Raw genomic sequence first — 18839 nt, forward strand, 5'->3', positions numbered from 1 at the left:
TGGCCAAACTCCAATAAACCTACAGGGTAAGACATGAAGTTGGTCTCCTGCAGCTTCTTTGGTTTCCAGTACTCATAAAGATTTCCTTCTCATGCTCATGTGTTCAAATTATATAATATATATATATATATATATATATATATATATATATATATATATATATATATATATATATATATATATATATATATACATTTGGAGTGGTATACAGAAACTCATATTTAATTTTGCTGACATATAGAAATACATTTTATGGCTTTTTAGGCTTATTGTGCAGTTCAATAAATGCACCCTTCACTATCTCAACTAAAGGTATCATTTAAAGATTAAAGGTGCTGACTATATTGATACCACTTGCCAACACACTAGCTCACTAGCAGATTGTCTCTGCTTATCTTCATAAAACACAATATAACCAAACACTCACTTTGTCAGCTCTTCCCGCTCCGCCATATCTGGTGATCGCCATAGTTCCTCTCAGGTCCACTGTCTTGTTCAATAGCTGGTAGCATATATATATATATATATATATATATATATATATATATATATATATATATATATATATATATACAGTGTATAAAATGCAACACTTGTAATTCTTAAATACAAGTTTCACATCCTACGACTTAGCTTCAGGGTTTGGGGAAAGTAAAGAGTGCTAAAATAGAAAAGTTTGTGATGACTTAAAAAAAAAGTGTAGAAGTGGTGTAGCAATCTTTGACACATTTTTATAAGTGATTTTTTTTAAATGAGTTAGTAAATATGCTTTGGATAAAGAGTAGTTAGTATGAATCATAAACAGTGTGTGTTTTTCTGATGCTCACTGAAAATAAGTCAAAATGGGACAGTTGAGTTAACTTTTTATATTTTTTTAATAATAATTTTAGTCAATAATAGACAGTAGTCAGTTAATTCAGCTCGATTCAATCATCAGTTAGTTCCGTAAAATGTATTTATATTTGAGGGGAATTTACTGGAAGCCAAAGGAAACAGAAATAACCGATAATCGAAGCAACGGCGCCCCCTAGTGGTGAATATATATCACTGCAGACTCTAACAACACTGTACTTCCTGTTCACACTGGATTCCTTCTATTTCCTACTTTATTATATGATTGCTCTTGTTTTGGCACCCTTCTGTCACTGTGGTGACACGGTAATGTTACTTTGCAACATGTGTTGGTATTTGGTGAAAAGCGGGCCGGATGTTTTTATGACTCTCACTTCCTGGACCTCCCGTCGAAGCTGCAGACATGAAAAGACGTCCTGAAATGAAAATGTTATAAAGCATTACATCTTGAATTACAGTCATGTGACTTCAGCTGCAGGTCACTAAATGACCTCAACTGATATCTAACCCACGTTAGACATTTCCTGTAGTTTCCCAGCATGCAACTTCTCCTTCATCAGTTTCACTTTCCCTCTTGAGTTATAGCCTATGTGCTAATACTGCGTGCAGAAGAAGACTCGGTAAGTTGACAGTTTTATTGACATACATTACACAAATGATTATTGTAAAGAATGTAAGATAATAGACAATATAGTATCTCCGTTTTAGTGAAAGGTTTTGTAAGTGAGATAGCTTACATATGGTGTAAATACCACCTATGTGAGGCTACATCTTTCAATGGACAATAAAGTAAGTCCTGGTTGTTCACTAAGAAATATCTGTGTCCACATGTCCTTATGAAATAAGATTTGTTGTATAAATAACATTCGAAACATTCACAATAATGCTGGCCTATCTCTGAAAATAATCTTGCATTTGTTTGTTATCTATAGTACAGGTGAGAGGATTTCCTGCTGTCACTGTCACGATGTTAGCAGCACCTCTCCTGCTGTTGCTGTTCCTTCCCTTTCCTTCCTCATCAGGAGCTCAGCTACCAAATGAAGGTCAAGCCCAGAATGTCCCCATAGCCACCAATGGCCAGCCATTCCCCTGGGACCGCATGAGACTCCCTAAAACCGTCTCCCCCCTCCACTATGACCTGACTATCCACCCCAACCTGACCACCCTAGACTTCACCGGCGTTGTTCGTATCCAGCTGGAAGTGCACGAAGACACCAGCACCATCGTTCTCCACGCCAAGCAGTTACAGATATCCAGTGTGTGGCTCCTCGCACCTGAAGGTGTGAGGCCTCTCCAGGTGTTGGAGTATCCTCGTTTCCATCAGCTCGCCCTCCTGTCAGACCGGGTGCTGACCAAAGGTAGGAGGTATGAAGTTCAGCTGGAGTTCGCTGCCAACTTTTCTGCCAGCTTCCATGGTTTCTACAAGAGCAGCTACCGCACCAGCAGTGGGGAAGTCCGGTGAGAGCATGAATAACTTATGTTTCTATGTATGTAGCATTTTTACATAACTGAATCAGTAACACATTGATTTAGAATATAAATGTAAATGTATAAGGCCATAACTGACCATAAGGTTGGTCATTGGAACTGCTGTTATTGGATATTATGGGATACAGCTGATGTGATGATTCTGTTTGTCCAGACAAATATGCAACTGGAAGCACAAGGAGTGATGGGAAATGTAATCTTAATATTGGGAAACAGCACTGCCAACAGTACCATAAGTGTGAGAATGAATCAGTAATGTTAATGAAGGTGTCATATGTTTACAACACATTTGGCAATGATAAATTGATTTTGAAAACGCTACATATAGCAGCTTTAATGCTCATTTGAATCTTCTTACAGCATGTACTATATCATAATATAATATATATTTTACTACCATTTTTTTATTAGGGTTCTGGCATCCACGCAGTTTGAAGCCACCTTTGCTCGATTAGCCTTCCCCTGTTTTGATGAGCCCGCCTTCAAAGCCAACTTCACCATACGGATTATACGAGAGCCACGCCACATATCCATATCCAACATGCCCAAGGTACACGTAAATGCATCTGAAACTTTCTTAATGAAACGCACTACACAGTGAAGAAGCATTACAATTTCTAAAACATGGACTCATTGACTGTACTCTGTCAGAAAAGCTTCGTCTTCTGAGGAAGTTCCCCTTCTCTCTCTCTCCCTTCTCTATACCACACTCCTACACATTCTACATCTCTTCTTTGCCAACCACACACCTAGTCACACTCAGTCTTTTTTCTATCCTACAGACTTTGTTTCTATATTTGAGGCTTACTGTTGGCTTCACATAGATACTTTACTGTGCCTGTAATACCAAATGCTGCTTGTGTTGTATAACTGGAAGTAGTCAAGGAATGGTTTCATGTCATCACTAACAAGTTGACGTTTAGATCAGACATTTTAAAAAGTGCAGCTGCAGTTCTTCTAGATTTAATTGTAGTAGTTAGCGAAGATTTCTCACAGATTTCTCCATTTCTGTCACTAAACGCCTGCGTTTCGTAGGTGAAAACTGTGGAGCTGCCGGGCGGTTTGCTTGAGGATCACTTCGACACCACTGTAAAAATGAGCACTTACCTGGTGGCCTACATTGTGTCTGACTTCCTGTCTGTGAGCAAGACCACCAGGCATGGTGTGAAGGTGAGGAGGAACACCGACGCCGGCCTCGCCACCACTTTGTTGTTCAGAAACTGAGAGATATATTTCAACAGTGTATACAGAATACATTTTTGATTGTCATGAAACAACCAAGCATTCATTGATAAAAAATGTCACATATTGCCGTAACATAAATATTGAGGAGTTCTTTTCTGTGGTTACCATCAGATTTCAGTGTACGCCGTACCTGAGAAGATCGACCAGACATCCTATGCGCTGGATGCTGCTGTCAAGCTGTTGGACTTCTACGATGACTATTTTGATATTCCTTACCCACTTCCCAAACAGGGTCAGTGGAAATACACGTTATTACCATGTTATTCATTCAAATTATGTTGTCAGGCTGTTTTGACCTTCAAAGAAGTGACTGAGCTAGTCAGAGCTTCTATGTTGTACATATTTCTACTGGACTCAGTGTAAGAACAGACATGCCTTAGGATAAAATCAGCATACATGACCACCTCTCTACTTCTGATCACCTTTGAAAACAGTGTGTCAGAGTCGCAGGTCTGTGTCTGTGTGTGATCTCTCACTTGTCTGGAAATTGTGTGGTTTGCACGGTGAATGCTTGCCCTGAAGACATCCAGGATCACATCCTACAGTGCTTGGTGTATATGTATATATATATGTATATATATATATGTATATATATACATATATATATATATATATATATATATACATATATATATATATATATATACATATATATATATATATATATATATATATATATATATATATATATATATATATATATATATATATATATATATATATATATATATTTACATGCAGGAATTTAACAGTGCCCATGCTCTGTGCCATAACCAGATAAAACACGTTCACTCTTGACAGAGAAGATGAAGTACACATATTTCAGTCCATGCAAAGTTTTTTTTAAAGACATTTAAACAGCAATACACATTTTTTTGTTAATACGTATTTCAGAGAATGTAAACTTAGTTGGAGCAGCAGGTGATGTGAATGTTCCATGTAGTTGTATTTATGAGCTTGATGTTGTTCCCTGCAGACCTGGCTGCTATCCCTGACTTCCAGTCAGGTGCGATGGAGAACTGGGGGCTGACCACCTACAGAGAGACGGGACTCCTCTTCGACCCTGACAAGTCCTCCGTTTCAGACAAACTAGGCATCACCAAGGTCATCGCCCATGAGCTCGCACACCAGGTAGCTGTTTTGAAATATAAAAATAACTAATTGCTGTCACTCTTCGCTGTTATGAGGAGATGAGTGAAGTTGGAAGCCGCTGTCTCATGCTACGAGCTGACACTAAGACTCAGCATGTACATTCTAGACGCATTTGTATTTTAAATGCTGCTCTTGCACACAAACCTGTTACATGTTCTTCTTCCTCTCCAGTGGTTTGGGAACCTGGTGACGATGGAGTGGTGGAATGACCTGTGGCTCAATGAGGGTTTCGCCAAGTTCATGGAGTTTATTTCTCTCGACATCACCTACCCAGAGCTGCAAGTGGTGAGAGCTGAGCACAGAGGACTGACTCGTATGTGAGCGAGCGGTCAGAGCACACCAATCAGCCTGATCCTCTTAATATGCCTCTCTGCCATACTGTACAGTGTCTCTGTTTTTAATTCATACTCTCTAAATTCTGTCTCTCAAAGTTGAATTTATAAATGATTTACTGGCATAACAAGAAAGATATTAAAGGTACAGTGTAGTATAATGTATAGTACTGTACATTTTCTGAATAACTCTCGTGTCATCAGCTTTTTGTTTGATATGACGACAGTATTTCTGCATTATTTTGACATTGCAATGGGAGTGTTTTACTTCTTCCGTTTGTTTTTTTTCCAAAGTCTGACCTGAACTTCTTTTTTCTCTCTCACTCATCGTCTTCCTCCACTCTCACATTTTTCTCTGTCCTCTCTCTTTTTCCCAGGATGACTTTTTCTTGGGGAAATGTTTTGAGGCCATGGAGGTAGACTCCCTCAGCTCCTCCCACCCGGTCTCCACCCCCGTGGAAAACCCCACGCAGATCCAGGAGATGTTCGACGACGTCTCGTATGACAAGGCTAGTGGATATTGGAACTGTGCGATCTATTATCTGGGCATATAATATAATTAGTCTTTCCCAAAGCTTAACTCATAATGTGCAGCTGAAACAAAACATTAATTACAGGTAAAATAAGATATAAAAGTACTTAATCACACAACAGAAAGTATTTGGTTTGTACATGTTCAGCATGCATGTGTTGTTTTTTTAGGGAGCCTGTATTCTGAATATGCTGCGGGACTTCCTGACTCCTGAGGCTTTTGAGATTGGCATCATCCGATACCTCAAGCGCTACAGCTACCAGAACACTGTCAATAGCCACCTGTGGGAGAGCCTTACCGATGTGAGTAGTGTGTGTGTGTGTGTGTGTGTGTGTGTGTGTGTGTGTGTGTGTGTGTGTGTGTGTGTGTGTGTGTGTGTGTGTGTGTGTGTGTGTGTGTGTGTGTGTGTGTGTGTGTGTGTGTGTGATATACGCTCATTATACCACGGCTAAGAACCAACCAGATTGCTTGATTTGACATGTCCGTTTTATAAAATAAAATATACCACAGTTGAAATGGTGTGTGTGTAAATGGCGGAGGGATACACTGGAGGGATGTCTGGTGTCATTTTTACATTTGAGCTAAAACTAAGTGTTTTGTTTTTCAGCTCGCTTTCTTTTGCCATTCGCTTTTCATGTTCCAGCTCATTTAACCCTACGTGTAGCTATAAAACAGTGGTAGGCACGTCATTTGAGACCTGGTGTGTTTGATGTTGAATGCTAAATGTGTCTGCCAATGTTGGCACTGTTCAGAATCTCTGTGCTTCTCCACCAGGTCTGCAACTCTGATGATCTGGACGAAGGCCGAATGAAACACAAAGAATTCTGCTCCAAGCGCGACCTCCAGTCTGGAGCCTCTGTAAGTTTTCATGCTTTGAAGCAACCAGGCTCAACAAAACACTGTATTATAATTACATTAAGCTTAGCAAGCATAATCATAGTGTCATTTCACACATTTCTATGGCTCCCAGCTGAAATCTTTTGCAACTTTGCAACTAACGACGCAAACTCTGTATTTCCCAAATGCTTTCTGTAGTAGTGTGATGTAGATGTGCCACACATCTCTCACTGCTAATGATGTTCAATCATTTATTGTGTATCTAAATGTGTGTGTGTGTGCATGTGTGTGCGTGTGCGTGTGTGTGTGCATACGCAGAAATGGTACTCCGGTGATGATCTAGATGTCAGGGCCATCATGGACACCTGGACGCTGCAGGAGGGCTTCCCGCTGGTCACTGTGGAGGTCAGAGGTCGGGAGGTCAGCCTCAGTCAGGAGCGGTACCTGAAGACAGACGACCAGTCCCTCACTGAAGGGTAAAATGTCAGATTAATCAAGATTAAGATTAAAGTGTACAGTATCAGTCATTGCAGAAGCCCCTCTTCCTGCATTTAAAGCCACAGTGTCATTCTCTACGTTACCATCAGTTTGTGGCGACGAAAGGAAAGTTCAAATAGTTTGTCGCTTTCTAAAATCCATCAATTTATTGCCAAACTGCTGCTTTATATGTTGCAACTTCTGACTTCTTAAACAGTAAACAATCATATAATAGTGTACAGTATTTGAAGCATGCAGTAACAAGTATGTCAGCTTCACTCCCTAAACATGTAGTTACAGTAATTGTTACATAGTTTCATAATTTATTGTTTTTATTCATCATCATTTGTAACACTGTGTGTTTAGATTCCTGTGGCAGATCCCACTGACCTACATGACCAGCGCCTCCAACATCATCCACCGCTTCCTGCTTAAGACAAAGACTGGTCAGTGTGATGAGGCTGATTTTCAAACTTTATCCTTTATCCAAATATTGTTCATAAAAGTGTTTATTCTACAAGCCCTCTTCACTTCAAAGCTTGTCTTTACTCCTCCATGTAGATGTCCTGTACCTGCCGGAGGAGGTGGACTGGGTGAAGTTCAATGTGGACATGAGCGGCTACTACATGGTCCACTACGCAGGCGAGGGGTGGAACTCCATTATCAAACTTCTGCAATACAATCACACAGCCCTGAGCAGCAACGACCGTGCCAGCCTCATCCACAACGTCTTCCAGCTGGTCAGGTCTGTTTAGAGATCGGAGAGTTTGTCCTGCATGGCACAATAACTAACGCTTTAGTTTAAAATCCCCATAAAAATACCAACTTTCAACAAGGTTGTCCTTCTTGCTGAGGGTGGCTTGTGAATTTAACTAAATATGAATATTTGCCAAAATGGACAAAAGTGCAGCATGGTGTTGAGTTGAAGCCTGCCATGTGTGTTGCAGCACAGAGAAGGTGCGGCTGGACACGGCCCTGGAGCTGTCTCTGTACCTGTCTAAAGAAACTGAGGTCATGGCTGTGACTCAGGGCTTTGGAGAGCTCGTCCCTCTTTACAAACTGATGGAGAAGAGAGACATGGCTGCTCTGGAGAACCAGATGAAGGTTAGTGAAGGCAGCATTCATGGCACAAAACAGACACTATACTACATATTTCAATAATTTAAAAAAACACACCAGGAATGTCGGCTGTCGTGAGGATCTGTCGCCATTGTTTTTGCGATGTGTCCTGCCATCTTGGCACTAGTCGGCAGCTTTTCGGCCGATTGAGCATATTGATTCTGCGGTGAGAGAAATCCCTCTGATTGGCAAATACAGTCAACAGGGTACACACAGAAGGCTCCTCTGATTTTTCATCTTCATCTCATCTGATCCTTCCAATACTCAGATATTTTCACATGGCCCTCTGGAATTAATTTAAGTGGCGAGCGAGAGTGTTGTGAATGTCATCATGTATGTATTATAGAAACAACTTGTTTATCTGCAAGTCTTCCAGTTTCCCTTTTTGAACGATGAACACAGAGAGAGTTATTTCCTCTCACGCACGAGCAGAACGTGTGTGCTAATTGGCCGTTGGCTGTAGTCTTTGCGGTGTGTTCAAGGACAACTTTCTGGCCCAGACACAGGTGATGTGAGGCGAGACCGTCGGACTTTGTTGCCACTAATGATGAACAAACAATGTATTTTAAATACTATATTGTTTGCATCCATGTTTACTAGCTTGCAGTTTTATTCGTCACTGCCTAAGCCAGTGGTCTTCACTATTTTCTACATGAGAGCCACATTGACAGGACAAAGTCAGTAGGAGAGACACTTTTACCGCAGTGTATGAAAAGCTACATCCAGTCATAAAAAGCCTGTCTGCTTATTAATCTGTCATCCCACCCAGAACATACAATATGCAATGCAGCCAACCAATACATTCAATAAAAGCAGGATTATCTTAATACTGGGAGGATGTTGTCAAACTCTGCAAACAATATTTCTGCTGAAGCCAAAGAGCTGTGTTTCACAATGTTTGAGTCTGAGAAGGTTTTTTTGCCCGAGCCAAAATCCATGCGATCTCAAAAGATGCCTCAGTTAATCGTTCAGCTGTATTAGTTGTCCTGTGTACGAGCCTTTGTTGTCCAGAAACAGAAGAAGAAAGGTGCTCTATTTTATTTACTAATTTATCTTCCAGGTGCGTAAGTTTATAAATGCGGCTCCAGATGACTTCTCTTGAAACCAGAGCGGGTCTGTTTGCACATTAAGCACGAAGGGTTCGACTCGAGGAGGACAAATACAAACTCCTCTGTCCACTTGTCTTGAATTTTCCTTTGCTCGTCTTGTACGGCACGTATCTTTCTTTTTTAACGGGAGCAGCTGTTGTCTGTCCACAAACCACATCTCCAGCATCTTCCGCTCGACTCCGCTGTGGTTTGATGCTCCAAAGACAAATCTTAATGTTCCTCGTGTGTCACGCTTTGTTTCTGTCCACCTATTGCGCAACTTTTTTTAATAAGAAATCGATCCATTTTACGTCTGTAGAAACACACGCTAACTAGCATGAAATGGTGAAACGAGTCGACCGGAGCCAAGGCTAACGCAAGTATGAAGTGCCAGGTTGGTCGTAGTATCCTCCAATTTAAATGTTCAAATTTAGGGATATAAATAATTTTTTAGCAAATGTCCATATTCATAAGCATGCTTAAGTTAACATATTTTTAATGCGCTTAAGTTTATTTATTTCTATACTAGCCCACCATGTATCTACCCGTCTAAGAGCACATTCACCATGTAGCGCTGATAGACCGCCAAAACGGGCAACTCCGCAGTGAGTCAGTGTCGGCCGAGCAAGTTTAAATATCTTGTTTCTATATTTGCATCTTTTATCAATTATTTTATTATTATTTGTAGGCTAATAGAGCAGACACTGTGTTTTAATGGGTTATATGTAATAGCCCTGCTTGTTTTTAGTGTTTTTATGAAATATCTGTATTGACTCCATAATCATATCTATCACTCCTTTTATTTAGCCCACTGCCACGCGAGCCACCAATTAAAGCTTGGCGATCCGCGCAATGAGTCTAAGCTGAAGCATTGCTGCATTTACGGCACATTACCGCTACCTGGGGATCAGGGAAATATTGTGCAACCATTGGCACGAATGTGCTTGTTCGTCCTTGTGCACGAGACAAACAAAAAGGGGACCTGTCATAAGAAAACTACTCCCTAGTGCAACAAGAGGTCAAAAAAACGTCACAAGGAACCATTAAATAGTTAGCGCTTCTGTGCAGCAAGAAGGGTATACACACTGAGTCATGGTTCTTTGCATAAGAACTACAGAAGCCTGCACTGAGCACATGTTGTACAAGCAGAGTGCCCCTTGTAACTTCTGGCAGTTCAAACAAGGTGGAATTCCTCTCAAGCAATGAAACAGAATAAAACAAGTGCAGGAAACATAAAGTTGAAACATTAGTTATTTATTTTGTAAATGATTGTAGTTCATCTATTAATCTAAAATGTTTAATGATGTAGGGCTGAAACTGACCCTAACCCTAACCCTAACCCAACATTTCTTTGATTAGTTCATTTTGCCTGTAAAATGTCCAAAATAATGACAAACGCCCATCACAAGTTCACAGATCCTAAAGTCATGTCTTATTTATTTATAACCTTTATTTTACCAGGATAGATCTCATTGAGATCAAGATAGGCAGCAGCACAGTTCATCTTGCAAAACCAAACGTATTGAGTTTACAAAGCAGAAATCATATTTGTGATTCATAAATGTCATATTAGACCGATTTCAAAGGGATTTACACACTGACTGCATGTGTTTCTCAGGGCTACATTGTGGATTTGTTCCGGGGGCTGATTGGTCGGCAGGAGTGGACTGACTCTGGGTCAGTGTCTGAGCGAGTGCTGAGGAGCTACCTGCTGCTGTTCGGCTGCGTCAGGAACTATGCTCCCTGTGTGTCAAAAGCCACCGAGCTCTTTAACAGGTGGAGGGAGTCTGACGGCACCATGAGGTCAGTGGTCATAAAAAAAAGCACACCGGCAGTTTCCTTTTAGGCGTTTGTTTACGATTCTTCCTCACAAATAGTGCCAGAACTGAGCTTTCAATGTTTATAAGCACTTCGGATTAAACATGTTCAGATAGTTACTAGTTACTGATCTGGAAGCCTTCTCTGTTTTTAGCCTCCCTGTTGACATCACCATGGCCGTGTTTGTGGTTGGAGCTCGAACACCAGAGGGGTGGGACTTCCTGTTTGAGAAGTACAGCAGTTCGCTGCAAATGTCTGTAAAGAGCCGCATGAAGAGTGCAATGGCCGTCAGCCCTCTGCAGGACAAGCTCAAGTGGTGGGTACATTATATCCCACGCCTGCCAGCGTTTTGTTTCCCTTTTCTTTTTATACTCTCCAACTCCCGACTCTCTGCTCTGTCCCACTGTTACGGTTTCTTTCTTTTTGCCTTTCCTTTACCCTTATCTCTGTCTGCAGGATGATGCAGCAGAGCCTCCTCGGTGAGGTGATGAAGACTCAAGACCTTCCGAACGTTGTCGTCTCTGTCGGTAGGAACCCTCGTGGCTACAAACTAGCCTGGGACTTCCTTCGAGCCAACTGGCAGATCCTGATCAAGAAGTGCGTCACACTTCTCACACACATCATGCTCATTTTTACGTTTAAGTGTTCGCAAATATGTGTAATCCAAGAAAGTTAGTCAACAACTTCTGGATTCAAGCTTCAGCGTAAAGTTACAGTTTAAAATGATTTGTAGATATTACAATCTAAAGTGAGTATTTTGTTAGTTATTTTTCAAAATTGAAAAAGAGTAAATATTTTGGTTATTTTTTGTTCGTACTCCAGGTCAAATCGGTAGAGCCTTAGCATACTTGGTTTTTCCATGAAATGTAAGCAGAGCAGATTCTGAACTTTGAACTTTGTCTCTGTTTGCTTTGATGTCATAGGTTTGACCTGGGCTCGAACACTGTATCATCCATGGTGACGGGGGTGACCAGCCAGTATTCTACCAGGGAGATGTTAGATGAGGTAAGGAAGGCTGTGTCCTGTCTGTAGAATCTCAATTTATTTTGTATCTCAATATTCATCCAAATTAAGAAATGTAAACCCTCTGTAAGGCTTATGGGTTGTTGTTTTTCTGACATCTTTTCTTTGCTGATCTAAGAAGCGTGTTCATTAGATAAATGCAGATTCTTCAAAGTCATGTCAAATATTGGATATATTTCTAAGTCTACCTACGCTGTGCTCAGGTGAGAAGCTTCTTTGGCTCTCTGACTGAGGAGTCGGGCTCAGAGATGAGATGCATCCGGCAGACCTACGAGACCATCGAGGATAACATTCGCTGGATGGACAACAACCTTCCTCTGCTGCAGGCCTGGCTGGACAAACGCAGCCACAAAATCGTCCATGAGGATTTATAGCTCCAGGGGGAAACTAAAAAAGTCTAGATTGGACAGTTCGCTAAAGGCAGAAACTACAAGAGGGGTGGAAGCAACTCGCAAGACTTGAAGCATCTCTTGGAATCAGACTTGAATCACAAATTTGATAACTTTATATTTGAATACAAAACATTTGGATGCTGTGTCATTATTAATTACCCAAAACCTGACTGAGCTGACTTGGAATGTGTCAACACTTAGGACTTACTTGTGACTCAAAACAATGACTTCCTGCCACTTCTGTGAACTATGTGACCCCCATATGGTGAAGGTCTGAGGGGGCAACATCCCAGAGAAATGAATAGTCGTGACACCTGAACGTGCGTGTGTGTGTGTGTGTGTGTGTGTGTGTGTGTGTGTGTGTGTGTGTGTGTGTGTGTGTGTGTGTGTGTGTGTGTGTGTGTGTGTGTGTGTGTGTGTGTGTGTGTGTGCGCGTGTTTTGAATTCAGTGTTTCCTGTGTGAAGTCTCTGTTTATGTGAAGTTTATTTTCAGTCATGCTTCATTATCACTGCAGAAAGCAACATCATAAATATAGCACAGCGTAACTATAATATACTGCAAATTGGATATTTATTTTTGATCAAACATTTAGATCCCACAGCACTCACCCAACATAACAGAAGGCTCCATCTGAATGAATGCTGAAACTTAGTTACCCTAATACCATTTTAAGGTTTGTTGAACCTTAATTGACCTAAATATGTTTACAGTTTAAGAACAAACTGCTGTAAGATCACATCAGATCCAGTTCTCACACTGTTTGCTTCAGTTTCCAATATTGGGAATACATGAATTTGCCACACTGGTAGCATTTTCAACTTTTTAGAAATTCTTAAATAGATGACCAAATAAAAGGAGTGTGTTGTTAGAAAAAGTATTTTGTTTTATTCAACACAATAATGTATGTCTTATTTCTATGCTTCTGTAAAATACTCTGTAGGACAGGATTCATAGAAATTGGCGTATTTTGTGTTAGTTTAATTAAATAATGCACCAATACAGGTCATTTGACTTAATTTCCATTTGTATTCCTATTATTGTTGTCATAATAATAATACTGGCAATCCTTGCATGTTAAGATCACTGAGTTTTATAGACCTAACCTTTGCACTTTTTCCCTCTGACCAGCAGGTCGAACACCGTAGTAAAGATTACGTTTCCAGGTTTGTGGGGTAATTTTACAATCATTTGGTTCACCTGTGTTTCTATTCAGTCACACAAACACACACTCAAGCAGTATAAACCCAAACCTGAGCAGATTACCAAACAAATTGGGGAGTATTTATCTTTAAATGAAACCACCAATTTGTATGAGCTAATGCCACTTCACTTCAAGGGGAGAACTGCGACAACAGTTGCATGAATGGACCTTGTTGCACTGGAGATTCGCCAAATCTCTGAAAATAACCTCAGATGATGTCATCAGAGGTTATCTCGACTTGGGTTCAAAGACATTTTTAACAGAAAGTCAGCTTGACAGACAGCAGTGGAGTTTATAAGACATGGGTGTTGAGTTGCATTGTGGTTAATGTAGGATGCTTACTGGGATCTAAAACTCAGTTCTGACGATCCCTTTTCGTCTCTGTCACTTTTGCGTCACAACTATATGAAAGTGAAATATTAAACCACAGGAGTAACTCAGGATCAGCCTCAGGATCCCCAGTCGGAGCTGGAGGATGTGGCCCGGAGAAGGGAAGATTGGGGTTCCTTACTGGAGGTGCTGCCCCCGCGACCCGACCCCGGATAAGCGGTAGACGATGGATGGAGGAGTAACTCTTTAAATCAGATCCAAAAACATGAGTTAAATCAAATAAACAACACTCATCCCATGAATTCATGTTGAAATATAAGTGTTCTTGAGTTGGGCAACAGACGTGTAGTGTTTCTTCTTTCTCGTGCAGATCATAATTGCTTTGGTTTGGTTTATTGTTTCTGGTTAAGCTCTATGTAAAAGTTTATTTGACTGTGTTTCCTCTGCTGCTGTTGTTTCTACAGTATCTCACGTCTCAGCTGAGATCTTGTGGTGAAAGGTATCTGTTACTTAAAATCTTCTAATGCTGCCATAAATTCTTCTTATGGACCTTTAGCACAAACTAATAAAATACATCGTCCAACTGATAAAACACACGGCTACATTCACATATATTAATGCAAATAACACTTTGTGTATAAGATATATATTAACACACTGTTAATATAACAAGGACTGCTTACATTTCTGAGGGTGTTTCAGGGGCCGATATACATGCTGGGCTTTGCACACCAGCAGTCCAGCGCATGCACACACACACACACACACACACACACACACACACACACACACACACTGCCCCCTCATCAGCGCACCCACAATAGAAACTGCACTCTGCTCCAGTGAGTTTTTCCCTCCCAGTCGTACACCTGAAGAGAGCCGTCTCTGGACTGGAGGTAAGAGCCTGAAAGTTGTCTTTCTACTTCCTGGTTGTGAAATGTAATGTAAATGACATCAATTATTGAAAACTGATCAAGTGTCATTATGAAGTATCTCAAATGAAGCATATTAGTGGTGGTTTATTTGTTCAGTCTGTATTTACAGACTTGGCTCCTGTTCAAATGAGGTCACTGATCATGTTTTGTGAATTTTGACCTCACCTAGCTCTCATGGGAGTTTTGTGGTCTTCTGTTTGCTCGATTTTGTTCAATGATCTATTCATCATATAAAATGTGGTAATGTTAGAGCACCTTTAAAATGTGTATATAGATTTTGTTACCCGTTGAGTACAGATTCAACCTCACGTTGACGACTTGATCCACACTAAGAGTTCAGGGGGCGAAAAGAGAAAGTTCAGTCAATCTTAAAAATGTGTCTCCTTCTTTCTCTGATGTTAGCAGATGTTGGTATAACTTTGATCAAAGAGGCACACAGCTTATTGTAATTTCCACCTCACAAGACGGGAAATTAACCGACCGTGTACCAGCAGTTACAACTTGTTAACATTAACTTGTTTGAACTGTCGGTTACTTGTTATTCAAGGGGTTATTCGGTGTGTTACAATCTATCTGTTGATCTCCTGACACCTTGAAGAGACTGTATGCCCCTGGTTGTTGAACTGATCAGTATAATTGTGTTGCTGTCCTATGAAAAACAGTGGACAGCTCTCTTTTCAGCTTGTGACAATGCATTTCTCAGGTAATCTAATTAGTTTATAAATGTTTGTAGCTTAAGAGGAAGAAGAATCTTAATTTTATAAATCAGGCAGAGATGCTGCCTTGTTGTTCTTTGAAAATCCTGAAATGCAAAATGAAATTTAGACCACATGTTATACTTTGATACCAATGTCTCTGACCTCCTTATGCTATATCCTCAATATTCCTGTTGATCACCTGACAAAATTTCAAGCACAGTGGAACAAACGTTGTCATCAGATCTTTACGTAATAATACCCACCAGTGCAGGTAAACCAAATGCGGTTACAGCAGCGCAAACTGTTTTCCAGTGAGAGATGTGCAGTACGTCTATAAATCTATTATCTCTCCACCTAGAAGGAAGAGACAGGCAATAAAATAATCTTGGACAAATCATGTATGGGTTTTAGGTTCAAAGTATATTCACCTGTTGATCCAGGAAGAGAAAAACAGGGCAAACAAGTTTAAAGATTTGTTCTTTTAGATAAATAAAGCACTTAATTGATCAATATGCAATGTTTTGCCTGTGTCCCCTTCAGGTTCCTACTGTGTTTTTCTAACTCCACTTCCCATTTTGGTCCATCGGTAGTTTATCCACAGAGCTCGAAGGATCTCAATGGACTACATTCCCATTCTAGAGTAAGGCACATTTCTTTTCATCTATAAGTTTCTTTGGAAATAATTATTTTCCTTTTTTTCCAGCTCTTTGTACTGTGTAATATTGTTAATAATGGAAAAATCTAAATCCTTCAAAAAGAAAAGTGTTAAATTGCTAAGTCAGCTATTTAACATAAACTGCGCTTGCTCAATTGAGGAAGGTGACAAAATATCAATATCAATACAAATCTTGAACCAATGGTTTTATGTTACATGGGCTATACGGTACAAATATAACATACTTTTTCAAGTCAAAATATTTTTATTTCACCATATTTATATATATATACAGTATATACAAATCTTATATATATATATATATATATATATATATATATATATATATATATATATATAAATATATAAATATATAAATATATTTATTATATTATATATATATATATATATATATATAAATAAATATATAAATATATATATATATATATATATATATATATATATATATAAATATGTTTTTATATATATATATATACTCAGTGGCACTTTATAAGTTACACCTTGCTAGTACTGGGTTTGATCCCCTTTTGCGTTCAGAACTGCCTTAATTCTTTGTGAAATATATTCAACAAGGTGCTGGAAACATTACTCTGAGATTTAGGGGCATATATGACATGACAGGATCACGCAGTTGCTGCAGATGTGTCAGCTGCACACTTGTGTTCCAGCACATCCCAAAGGTGCTTTATTGGATTGAGATCTGGTGACTGTGGGGACCATTTGAGTACAGTGAAGCTATTGTCATGTGCAAGAAACCAGTTTGAGATGATTTGAGCTTGGTGACATGACGCGTTATCCTGCTGGAAGTAGCCTTTAGAAGATAGGTACGCCATGATCATAATGGGATGGAAATGTTCATCAACAATACTCAGGTAGTGGCGTTTAAACAATGCTCAGTTGGTAGCCTACTGACTACGACTTTCCCGCACACCATGACACCTCCACCAGCAGCCTGAACCATGGAGATAAGGCAGGATGGACCCATGCTTTTAATGTTGTTTACGTCTAATTCTGTACCTGCCATCTGACCTGCAGCGGATATCGAGACTTATCAGACTAGGCAACGTTTTTTCAATCTTCTATTGTTCAATTTTGGAGGGCCCGTGCCAATTGTAGCGTCAGTTTCCTGTTCTTATGACAGGAGTGGCACCTGGTGAGGTCTTCTGCTTCTGTAGCTTATCCGCTTCAATGTTCCACGTGTTGTGCGTTCAGAGATGCTTTTCTGCATATCTCGGTTATTGGAGTTACTGTTGCCTTTCTTCTCCTCTGACCTCTGACCTCCCTGACCATCAACAAGGCATTTTTGTCTGGAGAACTGCAGCTCTTTTTCGGACCATTAACCCTGGAGATGGTTGTGCGTGGAAAAATCCCAGCAGCACTACTCAAATCAACAACCATGCCACATTCAAAGTCACTTAAATCAACTTTCTTACCCATTCTGATGCCTGGTTTAAACTTCATCAGATCGTCTTGTCATGTCTTTACACCTAAATGCATTGAGTTGCTGCCACGTGATAGGCTAATTAGATATTAGCGTTAACAAGCAGTTGAACATAATAAAGAGGCAGTGAGTATATATACTGTATACATAAATATGTGTGTTTGTGTGAATCTGAATATGCATTCTAGTTCAATTCTACTTTTATTTTGAAGGAAAGGTTTTCAGACTTTTTGTCTTTAATTCCCTCACTTTCCTCTCACTCCTCCACCTTCCCATCCTACATTGTCTTTTCTTTTTTTTGCACCCATCTCTGTTTTTCTCTTCTTCCTCTTCAAGGATCTTCCTGGGCATCCTGGGCTTCGGCCTCTCCATCATGTTCTGCACGACCTTCTGCAGGGCGTGCAGTCGCTTAAGGGAGGAGCAGATAGACAGGGAGTTGTTGAGACGCGGTGACCCATCTCCGATATATTTCATCCCTTTCCATGGAAGAATGTCACAGCAGGACAGCGAAGACCACCCCAGGGAGCCTCAATTCAGCCAGGAGCTACACATGCCACCCCAATATAACAATAATGTCTACTGTGGGCCCCCACCTTCGTATAATGAGGTTATTCTAAAAGCACTATCAGCACTTTCTGATGCATAACATCTTCCCTCATTTTGTATTTCCTCGTATTTAGATTTGAACTTTTTGTGCATTTCTTTTTGTTTATTTCAGCTGGAATTGAAGCCTGAGGATCTTCCCCCTGCTTACACAGAATATAACGTTCCTGTGTATCCAATCGCACCTCCGCCTCACATGGTTCAACCACAAACACAGTCACAACAATAAGCCAGGACTATCACACTGTGCCTGTGATGAGGCTATGGATAGTCTTCATTATTGAACTGCCTCATGGACTTGAGTGAGCTGGCACTGGAGTTTATAATGTTTCAAAGATTACTTTGACTGTGAGCTTGCTTTTTTTTTATTGTGGAAATGAATATGATGATGGCACAGAGGGGATAAAAGTTGCATAAATGGCACCATAAATATACTACACACTCTGAGACACTAAAACACTTAAAGACCCAAAATAGATTTTATTACCATCATGGTACGATCCGTGAACATCATTTCCCCCCACTAGGAAGTTATGCTTTTGTTTGCATGTCTATCTGATGTTTCATTAGCGGGGTCTCACAAACCACTTACAGGTATA

The 18839-nt window shown here is 40.1% G+C and overlaps 1 protein-coding gene across 1 annotated transcript; it reads left to right on the forward strand.

The window, feature by feature from the left end:
- Positions 1 to 1179: 1179 nt before the first annotated feature.
- On the forward strand, positions 1180 to 13370 carry erap1b (endoplasmic reticulum aminopeptidase 1b). Its single transcript, XM_029440207.1, has 19 exons — positions 1180 to 1472; positions 1785 to 2310; positions 2752 to 2890; positions 3376 to 3510; positions 3697 to 3817; positions 4562 to 4716; positions 4909 to 5022; positions 5447 to 5578; positions 5772 to 5903; positions 6376 to 6459; positions 6757 to 6914; positions 7282 to 7361; positions 7477 to 7660; positions 7863 to 8019; positions 10741 to 10925; positions 11095 to 11256; positions 11397 to 11537; positions 11864 to 11945; positions 12167 to 13370. Exons 2-19 carry the CDS (start codon positions 1820 to 1822, stop codon positions 12335 to 12337), a joined length of 2823 nt encoding a protein of 940 aa, XP_029296067.1. The 5' UTR covers positions 1180 to 1472; positions 1785 to 1819; the 3' UTR covers positions 12338 to 13370.
- Positions 13371 to 18839: the final 5469 nt, after the last annotated feature.

Source organism: Cottoperca gobio, chromosome 9 (genome assembly GCF_900634415.1).
Source record: "Cottoperca gobio chromosome 9, fCotGob3.1, whole genome shotgun sequence".
Classification (NCBI taxonomy): domain Eukaryota; kingdom Metazoa; phylum Chordata; class Actinopteri; order Perciformes; family Bovichtidae; genus Cottoperca; species Cottoperca gobio.

Coding starts and splice junctions, on each gene's coding strand:
- erap1b (XM_029440207.1), top strand. CDS start 1,820: ATGTTAGCAGCACCTCTCCTGCTGTTGCTGTTCCTTCCCTTTCCTTCC. Junction 6,460..6,756: donor ACCTCCAGTCTGGAGCCTCT/GTAAGTTTTCAT, acceptor GTGCATACGCAG/AAATGGTACTCCGGTGATGA. Junction 8,020..10,740: donor CTCTGGAGAACCAGATGAAG/GTTAGTGAAGGC, acceptor TGTGTTTCTCAG/GGCTACATTGTGGATTTGTT.